This window comes from Balaenoptera physalus, assembly GCF_965194825.1.
Source record: "Balaenoptera physalus genome assembly, chromosome: 4".
In the NCBI taxonomy this organism is placed as follows: domain Eukaryota; kingdom Metazoa; phylum Chordata; class Mammalia; order Artiodactyla; family Balaenopteridae; genus Balaenoptera; species Balaenoptera physalus.
Window position 1 is genome coordinate 87,815,467 of NC_138891.1, and position 20,036 is coordinate 87,835,502.

General features: G+C 38.9%; 1 protein-coding gene across 14 annotated transcripts in view; it reads right to left on the reverse strand.

Moving 5' to 3' along the window:
- The window catches only part of PHLDB2 (pleckstrin homology like domain family B member 2), a 228,114-nt gene that overhangs the window by 122,942 nt on the left and 85,136 nt on the right, over nt 1–20,036 (reverse strand). For 12 of the 14 annotated variants that reach the window (XM_082460141.1, XM_082460129.1, XM_082460139.1 and 9 more), the window contains exon 2: nt 5,143–5,299. The exons of 1 other annotated variant lie outside the window; for it this stretch is intronic. In XM_082460141.1, coding sequence (XP_082316267.1) covers nt 5,143–5,251 — 109 coding nt within the window. In that variant the 5' untranslated portion in view covers nt 5,252–5,299. Of the gene's footprint in view, nt 1–5,142; nt 5,300–20,036 lie in introns of those variants that run through there. One more of the 14 variants, XM_082460138.1, reaches the window with a different exon arrangement.

Here is a 20,036-nt window from a genome sequence, read left to right on the forward strand (position 1 = left end):
CTGATCTGTCTCCAATTTTTTCTGTGAGTTTGTATTGGAATCAGGCAGGAAAAGGATACTCTGTGTGTGTGTGTGTGTGTGTGTGTGTGTGTGTGTGTGTGTGTATCCCCTTTAGATTAACCTATCCCAGCTGTGTTTATCTGGTTTACTTTTCTAATCATCTGAGGACCCTGAGTTGGTCTACTTTTCCTGCATGGCAGATTTAAAACAAGGAGTTTTCTTTGTAGCTTATCTGCTCATCACAGAAAAAAGCAGTGCTCTATCAGTGGTAATCCTTGATATTGCTGGGAACTCAGTTTCTCTTCTCTGTTGATCCTGTTTAATTTTTCTTTCATCTGACTTTCACCATCCCTCCAGTAATCTCATACCTTGAATTCAAGTTCCCCCATAATATAATATAACATAATATACTATACTATAATTTAAGTATTTATTTTGGAGCCATGTTTTACAGGAATAAGTGTTTGACGTGCCAGATATATACAGACTTCAATGCACTAGAGACTTCTGACAACTCAGAGCAGCGGCCAAGATTCAGATCATGAGGCATGTTAAACACAGAGGCAGATTTACTAAGCATCTACTCTGTTCCACACAATATGCCTGGATTGGTGGGAAGTGGAGATAAAACAAGACATTTACTGTGTGTCTATACATAAGGAATTTACTGCCTAGCATATAACTAATGTGATCATGTAATACAAAATCTAAAGAAAATGATACAAAGGAGTTCAGAGAAGGAGTATCTCTGCCCAATGAGTCTATCAGGGAAGACAACGTGTGTGGCCTTCATACTGAAAGAACAGCCTCCCAGCAGAGGAGACAACATGCACAAAGCAGCTGGGCGGTAAAGGCAGGTTAGGGAAGTGGTGAGTAATGCAGCCTGCCTGAACCTACAGTACATGGAGCGAGGCTTGGGAGATAAGATCGAGGGAGCTGGGGATGGGGGGGGGGGGGACTTGGGGGGAGGGAAGGGATGGGGCCTTGAATTTTAGATTTTATGTCTAATACCATTTTAATTATGTCATTTCCTTGCTCTAAACTTGCACTGGCTCCTCCTTGCCTGACAAATACAGGAAGAGCCAGTGGCTATGTGGGAAGTGGAAACTGATTATATAGGAGTAGGATGAAAGAGAAAGATGAGCTCCAGCCACAGAATTTAAACACTCCAATAAAGTGGTCCAGATTCTGTTTCTTAATATGTTAAACAAAGCTATCAGTCCAAGAAAAAGCTGCTCAATTGAATTTTCACTAAGGGCCCAGTTAAAATACTGAATTTCTGCCCACTCCTGACTGCCATCCATTTTTTAATCTTTGGATGACTCCATCGTTACAGATCCTGAGTTCTCACAGAAATAAGTACGAAACAGGTAACTTTTGACTATTATGGTCAAGTGTTGAACTGGAAATTCAGTGACTTAATATTCCAGTGAACCAGTTGTGTCACCAGGGACTTAGGGCTACTTGCTTGACCTTTTTATTTATTTATTTTTTAATATCATTATTGGAGTATAATTGCTTTACAATGTTGTGTTAATTTCTGCTGTACAACCAAGTGAATCAGCTATATGTATACATATATCCCTATATCCCCTTCCTCTTGAACCTCCCTCCCACCCTCCTTATCCCACCCCTCTAGGTCATCACAAAGCACCTAGCTGATCTCCCTGTGCTATGCAGCTGCTTCCCACTAGCCATCCATTTTACATTTGGTAGTGTGTATATGTCAATGCTACTCTCTCACTTCGTCCCAGCTTCCTCTTCCTCCCCTGTGTCCTCAAGTCTGTTCTCTACATCTGCATCTTTATTCCTGCCCTGACACTAGGTTCATCGGTACTGCTTTTTTAGATTCCGTATATGTGCGTTAGCATCCGGTATTTGATTTTCTCTTTCTGACTTACTTCACTCTGTATGACAGACTCTAGGTCCATCCACCTCACTACAAATAACTCAATTTCGTTTCTTTTTATGGCTAATATTCCATTGTATATATGTGCCACATCTTCTTTATCCATTCATCTGTGCTTGACCTTCTTAAATATTTCACATTATGGGGGTAATTTCTCTCAGGGGAGTTGTTAAGAGAGCTAGTAAAACATTATTACATACCACCCATCTCTGACTAGATATTTAGCATCAGTGCTCAAAGAGCTCTAAGTGGTCGTTTGAAGCATTTATTTCTGAGATACAGATAGTGATGTTTATGACTGGTACAGTTCTTTTAGACTCATTTGAATGTCTGGCTATTCACAAGAACTAGGCATTTCTATGAGTTACAAATATGCCTAAAGAAGGTAATCGAAATTCATTTACTGGTTTCTCAAATGGGAACAAAAAGAAATTCTATTCAAAAGGTCCTTCTCTTATTGTTCATCTCAAGAGGTTGATCTCCAAAGTGTAAGTGTTATATTTATAAGGTTGACATAAGAATCTCCAGAAATTTAATGTGGGTAGATAGATACACTATACCTTTAATATTAATATTAAAAGTTAGCTTTATAGAAGGTGTATCAACCCAAGAACTCACAAGAGGGAAGTTACAGGTATTGAAATGAATTTGCTAGTCAAGAAGGCAAATACGGATGTGATTAAAGAGTGCATTTCCTTCCCTCTCTCCCACCCCTGCTTGCAGAACTTTCTATGGCTCTCCCGCTGGTTCCTCTCCAAAAAGCCCTGATAAGGTCTGAGGACCCCAACAGCTGGAGTGCTGGCGGAGGGAAGTCACCTACGTGCTCTTCATTCCCCTGCTCTGTTGAGCATTGATAGGCAATGTTATCAAGTCAAGCCCTGATGTGTTTATTGGTTTCCTGTCTCACAAGCTAGTTTTGTCCTTCATCCTATCTGGCTCCTGAGTTAATCGAAATGATGATCCAGGTGGGGAATTCCTTACACAGGCAATTTTGAAGGATCGATATGGGTGGAGGGCAACATTACTTCTAATGGATAATTCACTGGTAGTTAGTCTCCAAAAGAAAGTTTTATCTCTCGTGGGCTATTAGCATCCATGTTAAATTCCCTATGACTTTGTAAACAGTTGAATGCTTTGATCCTATTGGAAATATCAATCCCTTGTACTGCTCCCACCTTCAGTACAAGAAAGGACAGAATGAGGTACAGGGCAGTTGCTGAGGGATTACTCAGTATTTGAAGCTCGCACTTATGGCAGGGATGTGACGGCCGGGGATGACAGGAGTAAGCAGACATTGGAATGATAAGCTTCTAAATCAAGACTCTGTTCTCAATAACACAAATTAAAATTTGTAATTATTTTATTTGTCTTTTTTTCTCCCCTCATTCCCTCACCTCCCCCACGCCTATAATTCTAAGCTTTCTGAGGGCAAGGAACTTCTACATTGTTTACCATTATATGCCCAGTGCCTCCCCCAGTACTTCATACTTGACAGATACCATAAATTATTTGTTGAATAATTACATAAATGGGTCTTGAATACTGAAAATCTAATTTCATCACTTCAACGCTTAAGAATTCTTCAGTGACTTCTCCAAGACGTGAGATAAAATAAATCCAGAATCCTTGTTTTAGCATTAAACAAATAAACAAAAAACTAAGTCATCTGGTTGCTCCAGGTTATTTTCCTAACTAGTAGTTCACTGTTTCCTCTGCCCTCTCCCTGCAAGGAGGGGACATTTCAATCATCATAAACGACTTGCAGTTATTCACAAGTGTCATATTCGTTCACCTCTTTCCTCATAACCAGCAATAGTAAGTACAGGAATCACACATTCCAGAAAGCTTTTCCAACTCCACCCCGGTCTTGGTTAGGAGCTAAAGTACTTCATGTTATTGGATTGCAAATTTTCTGTTTTATCATCTCTCTCTGCTCAAGACATAAACTCCCTCAGGTTAGAGGGCTGTGATGGTTAATTTTATAGCAACTCAGCCAGGCTATGGTGCCCAGTTTTTTGGTAGAACACCAGACTAGATGTTGCTGTGAAGGTGTTTTTAGATATGATTAGCATTTAAATCAGTGGACTTTGAGGAAAGCAAATTACCCTTCATAACATGACTGGGCCTCATCCAATAGTTGAGACCTTAAGAGCAAAGATAGAGGTTTCCCAAAGAAGAAGGAATTCTCAAGATCTTAACATAGAAACACTACATCACTTTCCAGCGTGTCCCCCGGAACCTGTGTTCAAGACTACGGCATCAGATCTTGCCTGAATTGCCAGCCTTCGGGCCTGCCCTGCAGATTTCAGCCCTGCCAGCCCCCATTATGTAAGACAAGTCCTTAAACCACCCTCTCACTCTCTCTCTCTCTTTCTCTCCATCTCTCTATCTCTACCTCTATCTCTAGCACTCTCTCTCTCTGTCTCTCTATTATATAAAATATAAATATATATATATATATATTTCTCTATATACATATACATCTCTTGTTGGTTCTGTTTCTCTGGAGAACCTTCACTAACCCAGGAGCTTTCTATTTTAACTCCTGTGTCTAAAACGTAGCACAATAAGTAAATGCAAAATTAAATCTAGCTTGAAATCAGCCTCCCTTACTAGAAGAGGACTTTGCAGTGCAGAGATGACCAGCTAATCCTGGTGAGGTCAACTAAACCAGGTCCCCAGCACATCCCCGAGCACCCCCTCCCCGTCCCCTGGTAACCTGATCATCTGATGCATATTAAAAAATAATGAGGAAAATACACACTTTATGCATCTATTTATTTTGTTGATGCTGGGGAACACATTACAAAGATTACAACCAGCGCTGTGAGCCCTGTGAATTGGAGAGCTACTGAATTGGAGCCTCATCCCCGACCCTGCAAGGAGACAGCAGGATCAGCTGCTCTTCTAGAGCACCTACAACTTCATGCCTTTCTCTCTGCATCCCATCCCACCCCTTTTCGTGTGCATCTTGATCTTTGAATGACTGATGAGTCACTGGAAAAGACCTCTCCACATCAGCTGCTTTGGCCTGCCTGTCACTCAGCATCTGGTCCAAACAAAACCTCAGCACGTGTTCAGTGGGGTAAGTAAGCACATGATCAAAGCTCCAGGCTAGAATTGACAGCCTCAGCCTATCTTCCAGGTGTTTGCTGGACTCCTGTGTTTATACTGGGAAATGCCAGGTAATTCCCAATATGCATCACAGAGAGTAGGTACTCATAAATATTTACTGAAAACCTCTGAGGACGAAGTGCACACAAAGGGAGATCTCACGACATGTTGCCCGTCACCAGCTCTGTCCTCCTTGGGCTTCTCTCTCTGGGCATTACTCTCCTCCATCAGGATCTTCTGCTGAATCTCAAAGGAGAAACTGGGATCGATGCCAGCCTGTGCTCAGCAAGAAAAGAGAGATACCATGAGTGGGAAGCTGGAAGCTGAGGTGACCTCTGAAAGCTGAAGGTCAGCAGAGCTAACATCTGGGAAACACTAACTGCTGTCGAAATTGAAAAACAGATATCCTGGGTCATCCTATATTCCCACCACTGACTATCCTTTAGGATGACAAAACTTTCACACCATCAACACTAACCACCACCAACCACCACCACCAAAAGCACACTTTTGGATAAAATAATTAGAGATTTTTTTAAAAAAATGCATGCTGGCAAACAATCAATGGGCAATATTTAGGCAAAGAGAAGAATCAGTTTTTCAGCATAGTTTCTGCTTGGGGTTTGTTGGTGCTTATTTTCTATTTTTCATCCCATGCTTATTATTTACCAGCATGTTAGGTACTTTGTCTTTATTATATCATTTAAGTTTTACAAAATCTCATATTAGAGAAAAGGAAACCAATGTCCTTGCTCTTAAGAGCTCCCCACGGAGCTCCTGACTTTAAGTCAGACCTCCCACAGCTCTCATATGTCCAGTTTTCTCTGCAGACTCAGGGCTGCCTCAGGAGACGGTGTGGTCCCGCCATCATGTTAGGGTTCCCATTTGTTTGGTACTTACTATGCCAAATATTCCTCATTTGATTTTCACGATGACTCTAAGGTACGGCGTGAGGAGGGGAATTCAATTTTGGACATGTTGAGTTGAGGGATATCTGTAGATCATCCAAGTGAAGGACAGAGATCATGGCCATGGCTGGAGATGTATATTTGGAGGATGCAGATTTTTTTTTTTTTAATATTTTATTAAAATATTAAAGTTCCTGGGAGAAGATGGAGGGGACGAGGTCATCCTACAGTTGGAGGGTTGGCCTTGACTAGGATATATATTCCTCATTTCAAGAGGATGAATAAAGGAAAGGAGAGGGGGATAGATACCTACGTAGATCAAGAGCTGTGTGACGGAAAGAGTTAAGAACACAGGATTTTTACATACTGAGGGCTTCACTCTTGTCAATGAAGTACAAGACCAACTCTTCCATTGAAAGTCTACCAACTGAAATATTTTTGTAGGAGCTAAATGCTGAAATATAGACTTCCATAAGTTACATTAAAAAGAAGCTTAAAAAACTTTTGTGCTACAAATAATACCAAGAAAGAAAAAACACAACCCACAGAATGGGAGAAAATATTTACAAATCATATATCTGATAAGGGACTTGTATCTAGAATATAAAAAAAAACTTAAAATTCAAAATGCTCATAGAATCTGAATAGATATCTCTCCAATGAAGATATACACATGACCAATAAGCACATGAAAAGAAGCTGAACATTATTCATTAGGGAAAAGCACTTCAATACCACAATTTGATACCACTTCACACCCACTATACTGGCTATAATGTAAAAGACAGATAATATCACATGTTGGAAAGGATAACATGCTTGTGGGGATGTAAAATGCCGCTTGGGAAAACAGTCTCTCAGTTCTTCAAAAGATTAAACACAGAGCTGCAATAAGACCCAGCAATTCCACTCATAGGTATATACCCAAAAGAAATGAAAACATGTTCACACATAACTTGAATACAAATGTTCATATCATCACTATTCATAATGGCCAAAAAGTAGAAACAACTCAGATGTCCTTCAACTGGTGAATGGATAAATAAAATGTGTAAAATAAAATGTGTAAAATAAAATGGTATATCTGTACAATGGAATATTATTTGGCCATATAAAGGAATGAAGTACTGACACATGGTCTGACATAGATGAACCTTGAAAACACTATGCTAAGTGAAAGAAGCCAGTCACAAAGGATCACATACTGTATGATTCCATTTATAGGAAATGTCCAGAACAGGCAAGTCTATAGAGATGGAAAATAGATTGGTGGTTGCCTAGAGCTCGTTGTGGGGAGTAGTGGAGGAGGGGTAGGGAGCGACTGCTAATGGGCAGGGGGTTTCTTCTGGGGGTTGATGAAAATGTTCTAATATACATTGTGGACAACTTTATAAATGTATTTAAAAAATACAGAATTCTACAATTTAAATGAATGAATTGTATGGTTATGGGAATCATATCTCAGTAAGCTGTTTAAAAAAAAAAAAAGAAACTTGAGGAAAGGACTATTGACAAAGGCAAGACTGAGGAACACTACTGAAGACCAGATAATAATAACAGCCATTATCTTTGAAGACTCACATGCCAGGCGCTAGGCTAAGTGATTTCCCTGCATCATTTCCTTTAATTTCACCATGAACCCATATATATTAGGTCCTTTTCCCTCATTTTACAGACAATACAATTAAAGCTCAGAAAACATAAGGAACTTGTTCAAGGTCAACAACAATAAAGAAATAAAATGTAGCCCCCGGTCTGGGTCAGTCTGGAGCCTGTTTCTTAGTACCTGCACTATGCTGTCTCCCACAGGTTTTGCTTTTCTATTTAGCTTCAACTTTCTAGGTTCAGCACAAATGCCAGTGTCTTTAGGCCAACCTCTTTCTCCCCAGCACGCCCACAATTATCTGTCTACCAGTCTTAGAGTGGTAGACAGCCTTTTCATCTCGGAGTTAATAAAGAGATGTAGAATAAATGCATCAATAAATTAGCACTCTCCTTACCCTCTCCACACTCAGGAGCCCTAGAAGCATGACCATAGCCCCGTACAGAGAGATTTCCCCAGGCTCAGAACACTGACTAAGAGATTAGGTAGCCAGGAGCTCAACTCAGAGATAATGCATCTTTCCCTTCTCCTCTGCTTGGAGAGGGTAAGAAGAAAAGAACAAAAGCTAATCTCAACTCTTAGATAGAGAGACGACACCCACCCCTACCCCCAAGCTGGTTCTCTCAGGTTTTGAGATCTTGACGCTACCTGCCAGCTTTCCTCACCTATTAACTACAAATAGACCTAAATTAGCCCCTGGCATGTAGTAGGGGTTCAAGAAATTTTATCTTCCTTTTCCATTCAGTTCACAGTCCCCCACCCTGTCCCCCACATGGCACTTACTGTTTACGTCGAACCTCTAGTCTGGAATGGGGTGACTATAAAAGAAGGGACAAAATACAAAGCTGGCTCACTAAGCCGGTCTGCTTAATCTCCTCTGGGCTCGGTAATCATAGCAGAATCCTGGGGACCATTTAAGCTGAGGCACTAAGTGGCTCCTGAGGAAACTATGGTATCTGTTTACATATATCCTAACACTACTTTCATTTTCATAATATGAGAAGCAGCAGAAGAAAAATAATTCTTTATAGTAAAATATCCCAATGTTTATGTGGGCTTACATTGTGCCAGACATTGTACTGGTATTTTTTTTTTAATTGAGGTAACATTGGTTTATAACATTACATCAGTTTCATGTGCAGCACTATAGTCTGACTTCTGTGTACGCTACAGCGTGCTCACCACTAAAAGTCTAGTTTCCATCACCACCATACAGTTGACCCCCTTCATCCATCGTGCCCTTCTCCTCTGGCGACCACTACTCTGTTCTCTGTATCTATGTATGTTTGTACTGGAGTCCTTATAGACATCATTTTGTCCTCACACAACCCATGGTTCTCTTATTGGACAGATGAAGAAATAGAAGGTAGAAGAGCAGGAATAATTTCTCCAAGGTCACTCAGTCAGTAAGGGGAGGGGGCCAGAAACCTCCCAAAGGTCTGTGTGACTCTAATGCCAGGTCTCTCCATCTCTCCCTGACACCTCCTCCCACATCATTTCTGTTACCACCAAGCCCCGTTTCATAGAGGTTGTTCTCTAAAAATAGTACAGAGGAATGTGATTCTAACATGAAAATATGTTTACAAGCAATCATCCTATATCAATGCAAAAATACTAGATTAAACATTTAATAGAGAACAAACGTATGGACACCAAGGGGGGAAAACTGCGGTGGGGTGGGGATGGTGGTGTGCTGAATTGGGCGATTGGGATTGACATGTATACACTGATGTGTATAAAATTGATGACTGATTAAAAAAAAAAATTTATGGAAAAAAAAAACATTTAAAAACAGGACACAATACCACATTAAGATAATGTACCATGAGCAAGTGGGAGTCATTTCTGGAATGCAAGGATGATTCAGTATTAGGAAATCTATTAATATGAGCATGACATTAGTAGATGTAAGAGTAATAATCACATGATTATTCCCTAGATGAAGAAAAAACCTCTTGAAAGATGCTTCCTGATTAAAAAAAAAATTGCTCAAGAAAATAGGAAATGATGCATATTTCTTAAAGCCAAAATTGTGTTTAATGGGGTAATAGGGGAATTTCTAATAAGATTAGGAAAAAGTCAGGAATGTCCACTATCTCTGTTACTATTGAACACTGTCCTGGAGTTATTAACCAGCAGAATTTAAAAAGAGAAAACAATAAGGGGTACAGGAATTTACTTAAAAGAAGTAAAACTATTTTCAGGTGATTTGGTAGTTTACCTAGAGAACCTGAGAAAATCAACGATAAACTAACACAAACGATAAAATGAATGTAGTCTTTCTAAATGCTAAAGATAATGTTAATTTTAAAATAATTTCAAACAATTTCAGAATAACTTCAGAAAAGCTGCAAGAATAACACAAACATTCTTTCTGAAACCATTTGGGGGTAAGTTTTGAATGTGGTGCCCATCAGTCCTGAATAGTTTAGGACATTCTCCAGATAACCACAACATAAGGATCAAAATAAGGAAATTATCATTGACGAACACTGAATTCACAAACTCCATTCAAGTTTAATCAATTGTCCCAATAATATTCTTTATAGGCTCTAACATAGGACCATGTGTTGCATTTAATGGTCATGTCTCTTTATCTTTTTCCAGTCTGGAAGAGTGCAGCATGGGTGGCCTCTCATAGGCTAATTTATCCTCACTCCATCCCCTCTGCACCAAGGGTGCTGGAAAAGGCAGAGAGTGACCGCAACCAAATGCTGTCTTGTCAGACATATAGAATGATTAACTGCCTGAGTGGGTAAAGAGATGCCTGGAAGTGATGTTATGCTTTTATCTTCTTTTATTTTTACCATAAAAGTTTTAAAGCAGACTGTAAAAGTAGAAATATATATAACCATTCACTCTTTGCTAAATTCTTCTGAGTTAGGATGTTCACAAGAAAAAACTGTCTTGTTTCCAAATGGTCTCAGACACTATCTTAAATTAGATTTAACAGTGTATCTCTTAGATCAGCATATTCTCAGGTCTCTTTTGATCTTCAAATAAATCTCAGTTAGGGAGCTTTTTCCTAGATTAAATTTTAAACAGGCACACAGAGAGCACAAATATCCCCATTGTGTTAGATATGAGTTCTAAGTAGGTTTAAAAAGTGTAATCTGACTGCCTCAAAGTTCTGTTAGGAATTCCTAGAAATCTGTCAGATTACCAGTAATTCCATGGGGCGGTAATTTGAATTTCTTTTTTTCGTTAGATTTACTTCTCTTTGTTTTTATTTTATTTTACATACTTTTTAATCAATTTATTTATTTAATTTATTTATTTTTGGCTGCATTGGGTCTTCATTGCTGCACGCGGGCTAGTTGTGGCAAGCGGGGGCTACTCTTCTTTGCAGTGCGCGGGCTTCTCATTGCAGTGGCTTCTCTTGTTGCGGAGCACGGGCTCTAGGCACATGGGCTTCAGTAGTTGTGGCTCTAGGGTTCTAGAGTGCAGGCTTAGTAGTTGTGGCGCACGGGCTTAGCTGCTCTGCGGCATGTGGGATCTACCCGGATCAGGGCTCGAACCCGTGTCCCCTCCATTGGCAGGCGGATTCTTAACCACTGCGCCACCAGGGAAGTTCCTTGAATTTCTTTATACGTAGAGCCTACAACTACTTTTGCCTAATTAAATTTTATGATAATCAAATCATTAGCTTTCATCCACATTGACAGTCGACTGTCTGAAGGTGTTTGAAAGCGTTAACAGGTATGTAGATAATGGTTATGCTATGCTTGTTTGATGAATCTTTGTTCTCATTATGCTTTCTGGATAACTTACTCAGATATATTATTGGAGAGTCCTTATAATGTAAATAATGACATTGAGAGTTCCCAAAGAAGGTTTTTTGTTTTTGTTGGTTTGTTTGTTTATAAAGAGCAGATTCCAGATTTCCTTGAGTGCCTGGGGTCCATGCTTCATTAAGTCGACTCAATGGAAGTGTTTATGGATGTTGATCTTCTATTTTCTAGTCATCTCCTTGGTGGCAGAATTATCCCCCCTCCCTTTTTTTTTGCTACCCCTCTTTGTGGGAGCCATTTTTCGCAGAATAGGTTGGAAAGAGAGAAGGGGGTTGTGGGAGGGGTCAGTTACTCCTCGGGCTGCCTGGCGGCAAGGCGACATCTGGGAGTTTTTTTAAAAAACACAGATTCCTTAACCTTACACCAGAATTTCTAATCAGAGTCTATGGAGGTGGATCCACTAATATGTATTTTTAAGAAGTTTCCCAAGAGATTTTTCCTTGACTAACTTTGAGAAGTTGTGTTCTACACATTGGTTTAGCAGAATGATCCCTATAAAAACCTAAGAGTTGGGGAAATGTTGCTCTCTATATCTCCTTCTCAGCCAGCCGTAACTCGTATTGGCATATACCTTTAAGAAAAGTCTATTTAATTTTAACTCAGCATTTCTCCAATTTATTTGAGTACAGAACATACTTTTTTTCTTGATGCAACATATATTACTATAGCACACCCAAAAGCACAGACTTTGTGAAATATTGGTCTAGAGAATATGACTCACCCCGTCACCCCCTCTTAATTATTAACAGTCAGCAACTCTTTGATGCTTGGCAACTCAGTAATAAATGTAACCACAGCTATTCATTACGACTATTACACAAGGTTTCATAAAGCCTTCATGCCCAGTGTTATTCTCTGGCTCTTCCTCTGCTTATTCCTGAACTTTAGATGAAAAAAAAAAACAAAACTGAGAAGAGTTATGGTAATTAATATACATTGATTGCTGACTATGTGCCAGGCTCTGTTCTAAGCTCTTTGCAGGCATTATGCCAGGTAATCCACAGTCCTGTGAGTAGTTTGTATTATTATAACAATGTTTCAATAAGATGCTGAGGAGGGGCTTCCCTGGTGGGGTAGTGGTTAAGAATCCGCCTGCCAACGCAGGGGACGTGGGTTCGATCCCTGGTCCGGGAAGATCCCACATGCTGCGGAGCAACTAAGCCCGTGCACAACTACTGAGCCTGCGTTCTAGACCCTGTGAGCCACAACTACCGAAGCCCACGCTCCTAGAGCACGTGCTCCGCAACAAGAGAAGCCCGCGCACTGCAACGAAGAGTAGCCCCCGCTCGCCGCAACTAGAGAAAGCCTGCATGCAGCAACGAAGACCCAACACAGCCAAAAATAAAATAAATAAATTAATTAATTAATTTTAAAAAAGATCCTGAGAAACAGAGAGATTAAGTAGCCAAACCTAAGAAAATACACAGAAAGTGGTGAAGCAGGTATTACAGACATTAAATCCGACTCAGATTTAAAGCCTATCACATTAACCACTCATTATTTGGCTTGAGCTTTACTCATCCGTCTTCCTCTACATGCTCCTCCTTGACAGTCTCATTCAGCCAAAGTTTGACCTTGGCCATGGCTTCCTAAGCCCTCTTCCTAACTCTTGCTCTCTCTTTTGAACCACAGACCCACCTTCTTAACTGCTTGTTAGATATCTCAGTGAGGAGCTACAGCTGGAACCTTAAACTCAACATATTTCTAATAGAATCTCATCTTTCCTCTCCAAACTTATCCCTTCTTTGGTGTCCCCTCCTTCCAGTCATTGGTGTATGTCTTCATGTGACACATATGAGCCCCTACTATGTGTTTGTACTGTACTCTGTTGAGGATACACATAAAAGTGAATAAGACTTGGGTTTTTACTCCTAGTGTCTACTGCTCCATAATGTCAGTGAATGCATGCCCCATCATGTCCTCCTCCTCCTTCTCTGTTATGTCCTTTCAGATGAATCTCCAGCAGCTATTTTAATCTCTAAATTATTCGTAAATTATATTCACTTGAAAGGGAATTTGACTGTCGTGGATTATTTTCCTACGACAGGTCACTGGCATATCCATAGGTGCTGTGGCAGATTGTATTCTAACGAGGGCAGCACCATCCCACACGCTCTTCTTACAAGGTGATGTCAATAGTCCTTCATCATGAGTTGGGGTCTACATTTCCTCCCCTTGGATCTGTGTGGGCCTATAGCTGCAGTGGAAGTAATACTAAGTGATACTTTCCAAGGCTGAGTCCTAACAGGCAAAACAGCTTTGGCCTGGCCCTTTAGGGATGCTTGTGCTTGGAACCCAGGCCTCAAGCCAGAAAGACTACATAGAAGGTATTTCAGGTGACAGTCTCCACCGAGGACCCAGCTGACAGCTAGCACCAACCACTAGACTAGGGAGTAAGCAGACTTTCAGATGATTCCCATTCCTGGCCTTCAATACACTCTAGCTGATGCTGAGTGTAGCAGAGACAAGATGTCCCCTCTGAGACTTACCTAAATTGCAGATTTGTGAACATCATAAATATTGTCATTGTTTTAAGCCACTGCATTTTGGGGTGGCTTGTTAGGTAGCAATAGATCACCAGAACAGGTGCCTACCTTTGTTTCAGTCAGCTATTGCCAGGGACCAGGTCCCCTGGCAGGAAGTTCACTGCCTGGAAGGAGTTGTTGCCAGAGAGGCAGGCATCATGATTAAATGTCAGTTATGTTCCATGTTTTTTAAATGTTTAATGCTCTCTAGCACATAACAAAGTGTTTTACATGGAGTATATGTCAAATAAATATTTACTGAATTGAATTCAAATAGAGTGTGATAGTAAGAACATGCATTTTGCTGTCAGATATACTAAATTTCAAACCACAACTCTAGATGCTACAGCTCTGGGGTAGGGAGTAAATTGCCTTCCCAATCCATCAGTTTCCCTTCTTCTGAAACTGATATGACTATTAAAATACTTAAGGCATGTAAAGTGCCTAAGAGTTTGTGGTTCATGGTAGATCTCTCTCCCAATCCCTCCCTCACTCTCAAATTTTTAAATAGGAGACATAAGGATAAAATGAGAAAAATTGAAACATGATTATGAAGGATACTGAATGCATGGTTAAGGTCTATTTTTTAGGCAATGGGGATTATAGAGATGTGATAAACATAAGATAATTTTTGAGAAGATTAATATGGCTCTAATGTGTAGAATGAGAAACCAGGTAGAGAAAAATTACTTAGGAAGCTAAAGTCAGTGTCTAAGCATGTTAGGGTCTAAATAGTATCTTAAAAATGTAGGCAGGGTGATATCAGGTCTGAATTAAATGGCAGGATGATATTACAGAAGAAGTTTCCATAGACTTTGAGTTGGAGTCTACAAAGGAGAAGCATAAAGGACAAGAGAATCCAAAACTAACAACAATATTGTGACAGCATCTATTAAAAATTATTCACATGGGATACCCTATGATCCAGCAATGTCACGCCTAAAATCTATCTTATAAAGAAGTGATAGCAAAAGTACTTAAAGTTATATGTGCCAAGATATTTACTGCAGCCTTGTTTGTGATAGCACAACGTTAAAAAACCGAAATCACCATCAGTCAGGTAATGGTTAAGTAAACTATGGTATATCTATGTAATGGAATCATGTGAGTAAATCTAAATAAACTGACCTGAATACATTTCAAATGAAAAGAGAAAGTTATAAACCAATATGCATAATGTCATCTTTTGTTAAAAGCAGAAGAAATGCCTAAGTGTCAGAAAAGAAAGACTGAATTAAAGACTATTTGGGAAGAACTTATGTGATTTTTTCAGAGTTGCTGATCATCTACATTATTACATTTTAGTAATAAAATGCATGTCATAAATAATAAATATGAAAACTGCAAACAAAAAAAAGAAAAGAAACACTGAAATTCATGCTGTTTTCCTCTGGGGATTGGGAATGTAGGGGTGTGAGGTGGCATGGTCTTAAAAATATTTGAATAATCTGTATAATTTTACGTTTTGGTATTCTTCAGTTTTTTTCTTTAATAAAAACTTAAAAACATTTTAAGTTTGCAAATTCCATACCAATACAAGCAAACAGTATCGTTAATAGAAACAGTTGAAGATTCGGGGAAAGATGATGATTCCATATAGGTTAATGTGTAGTTGGTAGAAAGAGCTGAATTGTGATGCGAGTTGTAATAGCTGTTGGCAGTGGTTGAAGGTGTACATGAGCAAGACTTCTGGGTCCTTGCTCTGGAAAGGATCAGACAAGAGATGTGGTCCACCTGGGCAGAGTTCACAGCTAAGACTGCAGTCAAAGGCAAGGCTCCTGAGCCAACATCATGGAAAACAGCACCACAGATCTTCTCTATTTCTGTCCATCCCAGAATTGGAGGGAATAACTCTTCCTGACACAGCCTGTTCATGCTATCTATGAGATGCCCTAATAATTAACTCTGGGCCTTCCAACCTAATATGAATGTTGGTAGGTAATGCAACATCTTACTGGTGAATTAGTCTTTATGAATTTATCTATCCCCAACTTGAACTTAACTATGTTTTTAACCTGGGGTACATCTATACCTACATTCATATCTATGTTTGTATCTATATTTACATCATCTATATTATCTATATATCTGGCTAGATAGATGGATAGATATAGCTAGATATCCTTATCTGCATATTCTCATATCTCATATGAAATAATCAGCATTTATTCAAATTTATCTTTGAACGATACTAGGTATTGGGTTATATTAATTACAGGATAAACACACTATAAAAATGGAGCATTACATGGGGCATTACAGTGGTATGTTATAGAGCCAGGGTTTTATTACAGGATTACTGATTGCTTCTCCAGATGGATTTAAATTGACGGCTCTAAGAAAATTTTTGCCAAAGATCCCCTTCTAGCTTATCAACCCCAGAAATGTGCTTGCCACTATTTCTGGGAATATCCCATTTTCCTTCATGGCTTCAAAATGCTTTGGGCAAAAAAAACCCAAAACAAACACTGTATATTTTATTAAGTGAATATTATCTGACATTTATTTTAGCCCAATAATGACTTTTTTTTTAGTACATGAAATCCTCTTTTAAAATCTGTTTAATGGTTAATATACCTTCCATTGGGTCATTATTTAATAATACATTAAAATTTTTAAAAATACATATACAAAATGATTTGGAGAAGTGCCTACAAGATTTGTGATTCTACTGTCTACCGTTTCCTTTTATTTATCCTATCTGAACAGGCATAGAGATTAAAAAAACCATGTCATGATGACTTTCTTTTCCTTTTTTCTTTACAAAGCTAGAAAAAAGGCATAGAAGTATAATTAGTTGCCCAAGATCCTATAGCCCTTCATGTAGACAATGATATTCTTATACTCTGGGATGTGTTGCCTCTTTTTGCTATTTTCCTTATTCGTGATGTTTAGAAACAAAAGATTTATATGTGCCCCCAAAGTTATATATATATAGTTATTTATTTATTTATTTTTAATCACTGCTATGAATCCATATGCTATTTCATAAATGCATCTCAAGTAAAGAAGTTTTGATTGCTTTAACTATGTCATTCTCTTTTTTTCCAAGCAGAAATACCAGCCCTGGTTTTCCTGCTTGTCCTCATGCAGTATATGCTGCCAAGCTATTCCAAAGTGAAAATGGCAATTTCCTTTACAAATTACTTTGTGCTCCTGCTATTAATCTAATAGAGATATGGAAGTGGGCGAAAGAAAAGAAGCTGCTCTTCTGGCAATAAGGAACAATCCTGAGACCATGGAGGCCTGCTCCAAATTACACATTTCTTCATATGGTTTGGCTAAACAGTTGAAGTTGAGAGTAGACCCTGACTCTATCTCTTAGGAATTAGAATCATTTATAATCCCTGTTTCTTTTGACTAGTTCTGCCAGTTGGTGATAAGATGTAAGACAAAATGAGATAAAAACAAAACAGAATTTTTAAAAAACTATTGTGAGTTTAAGATCTAGTAAAATAATGTGGGTAGTCTTCTAGAATCTAGTTAAATAAAAAAACAAATAAAATTCTTAGAAATATAAGATATCAACATTTTTTAAAACAAAAGAACAATGGAAGATCCAGTAAGATAAGAGAGGACAGGAATAACTTTGATGCCTTCGTGCAGGGAGGTGAAATCATTCATCCCCTAGTTTGAGTTGTTTTCCAGTGGTGATGATGGATTTGAACAATCTGTCCAAACCTTTTCACCCAGTTCCTCTCTTTACCAATTGCAGGCCTCTGCAATGGGGCAATGTGCATGAGATGTGAGAAGATAAATGACTCTCCAGAGGTTTCTGTGAACTTTATCACTAGTATCTTGACTCTAATGCTGATGATAGAAGAGAAATGTCTTAAATTCTGGGTAAACAGTCACTTAACTACTCAGAACATTTGGAAATTAGAAAAAAAAAAAAGGAATATTTTTCTCTGTTCATTTTGATTTCATAAGTGACTGCATTTCCTTTTCTCTGTCTAAGAGAAAAGATCCAGTAGATTCTGACTAGATTGTAAGCATCAGAAGATCACTATGATACACTCATCTTTATATTCTACCGTGTTTGGCACTTGTCAGGGTCTCAATAAATATTTGTTAGGTTCCATTGAATTAATTGAGTAAAAGAGGAGGTATAATCTTTTAGAAACAAAAACAATTTAAAAATCTTGATAAGAAATTTAAGTACATCATTCAATCTGTGTTCATAGATCAACTAAAAAGGGGGAATTAGAGAGGGGAAGTCAAAAGATAATCTACTGACTGATATATAATTTGGGGGTATTTTTGTGATCCACTTTTCCTGTCACTTGTGGGAAATATCACCAGCATCTAAATCAATCAGTGCACATAAGGATAATGGGGATGGGAGCACAGCAACTTCCCTTGGCTCCTGTTTACAAGTCCAACTGACATCAGTTGCTGCAACCTTCTTGGTCTCTGTCCCCTATTTGACTCACTTTGTCTCAGAGAAGAAGCATCTCTTTCATTAGTGCATTTAAGAAATAAACTGGCGCTGCATAGTTGGGAGCGAGCGGACCTCAGGAAGTACACATTTTGGTCTGCTCCTTCTCCCTCTAAGTTGTGCAGAGGCACGTCTTCTAGTGGAAGCTGTGCTGTGGCTGGTGGGTAAGTCTTTTAGGAAGCCCGCTGTTGTCATGCACCTAAGCCATGCCCTTCTTTATTATCTTTATCAGTAATGAGGATGACATTTTAATCTCCTTCTGCCAGACTTCCATGCCTATCTTTTCATTATTTTCAAACTTGATTGGGAAAAGAATGTTACTTTTTGGTCCCTTATAAGGTACTTATACTGGCTCCAGCAACTCTACAAATCTATGCTTTGCATCCGGTTATCTGAGGTGCATTCATTTATTCATTCAGCCATTCACTTGGAAATAGTTATGGAGCCCCTAAAATATACCGAGTACTATGGTAAGCCTTGGGACCCTACCCATAAGGAGTTCACATTATAGTGTATTTATAAAGCAATTTGACAAATGGGTAAGCACGTAGCTTCCCAAGAAGTAACAGAGTCTAAGCTGAGTTGCTCATTTTTTTGGTGTTTTCTTAACTGAGTCATAACCCAGTAGGATTTGACCAGGAGGTAGCTGATTTACCTGATCAAATCTGGTCTACCTGGTCAGAGCTGAGGGTGAAGGGGCAGGCAGGGGCTCAGTTCTGAAAGACCCTCCCTAAAAACCTAGACTCTGCCCAGTGGATAACAGGCAACTGTGTAAGAGATTAGAGGAGTGATATGGTCAGGTTTCTGTCCATAAGGTCACTTTGAAAGCTGGGAACATCTATCTGAGGAGGACAAGGCTGGAGAGACCAATTTGCAGATTGTTCTAGGCGAGAGACTCTAAGAATGTGATTTAGCAGCACTTTTGTTTACTTTTGTTTTACCTTTCCTTGTTTTTTTTTTGGCAATCTTGACATTTTGTAGGATGAGCAGTAAGCGCTCTGGTGATGATGATGATGAAGAAAAAGAAGATGATGATTTTGCTAATGCTAAGTTCTTGCTATGAACTGCCACTGGGCTAAAATGTTTCTGTGTACTAGCTCAATTTGTAGTCACTAAAAATGCATAAGGTAGATAGTACTCTTTTGCATTTTATGTACGAGAAAACTAAGGCTTCAGGGGTAAAATAACTTGCCCCAGGGTGTACAGCCAGCCAGCAGCAGACCTGGGACTATCTGACAGTTTCCAGCCTGTCTGACTTCAGCTTCCATTCTGATGACCCTGTGCTCTATGAAAAGTTTCATAGCACTTTACCAAGCACTTTCTTATACAGTGTCTCACTAGAGCTCTAACAGGATCCTTAGGTCAACCTTCAGTTCACTCCAAACAGAGTAGCTCATTCTCATTTAGCAGAATCATGCTCAAGAAAATTGTTTGTGATATACTTTGAAATCACAAAATATATTGCTCTTTATTTGTACATTGATTACCCATTTAGTGCCTTCTTGACCAAATTTTAACAGTCAAATGTCTTCACCTTGCCATCAAACAGATATATACAGAATGAATTTTAATGTTAACTTTAAGTAAATAAGAAAATATTCTGTAAAATATCATTAAAATATTGTAGGTGAAGTGATTTCTGGTTTATCTTTTGCTATGGATTATTCATTCAACATTCAAAAAGTACTAAGTACTTAGCCTGTGTTACGCACTACTCCTTTTAAGAGTATGGAGGATTATAATCAATA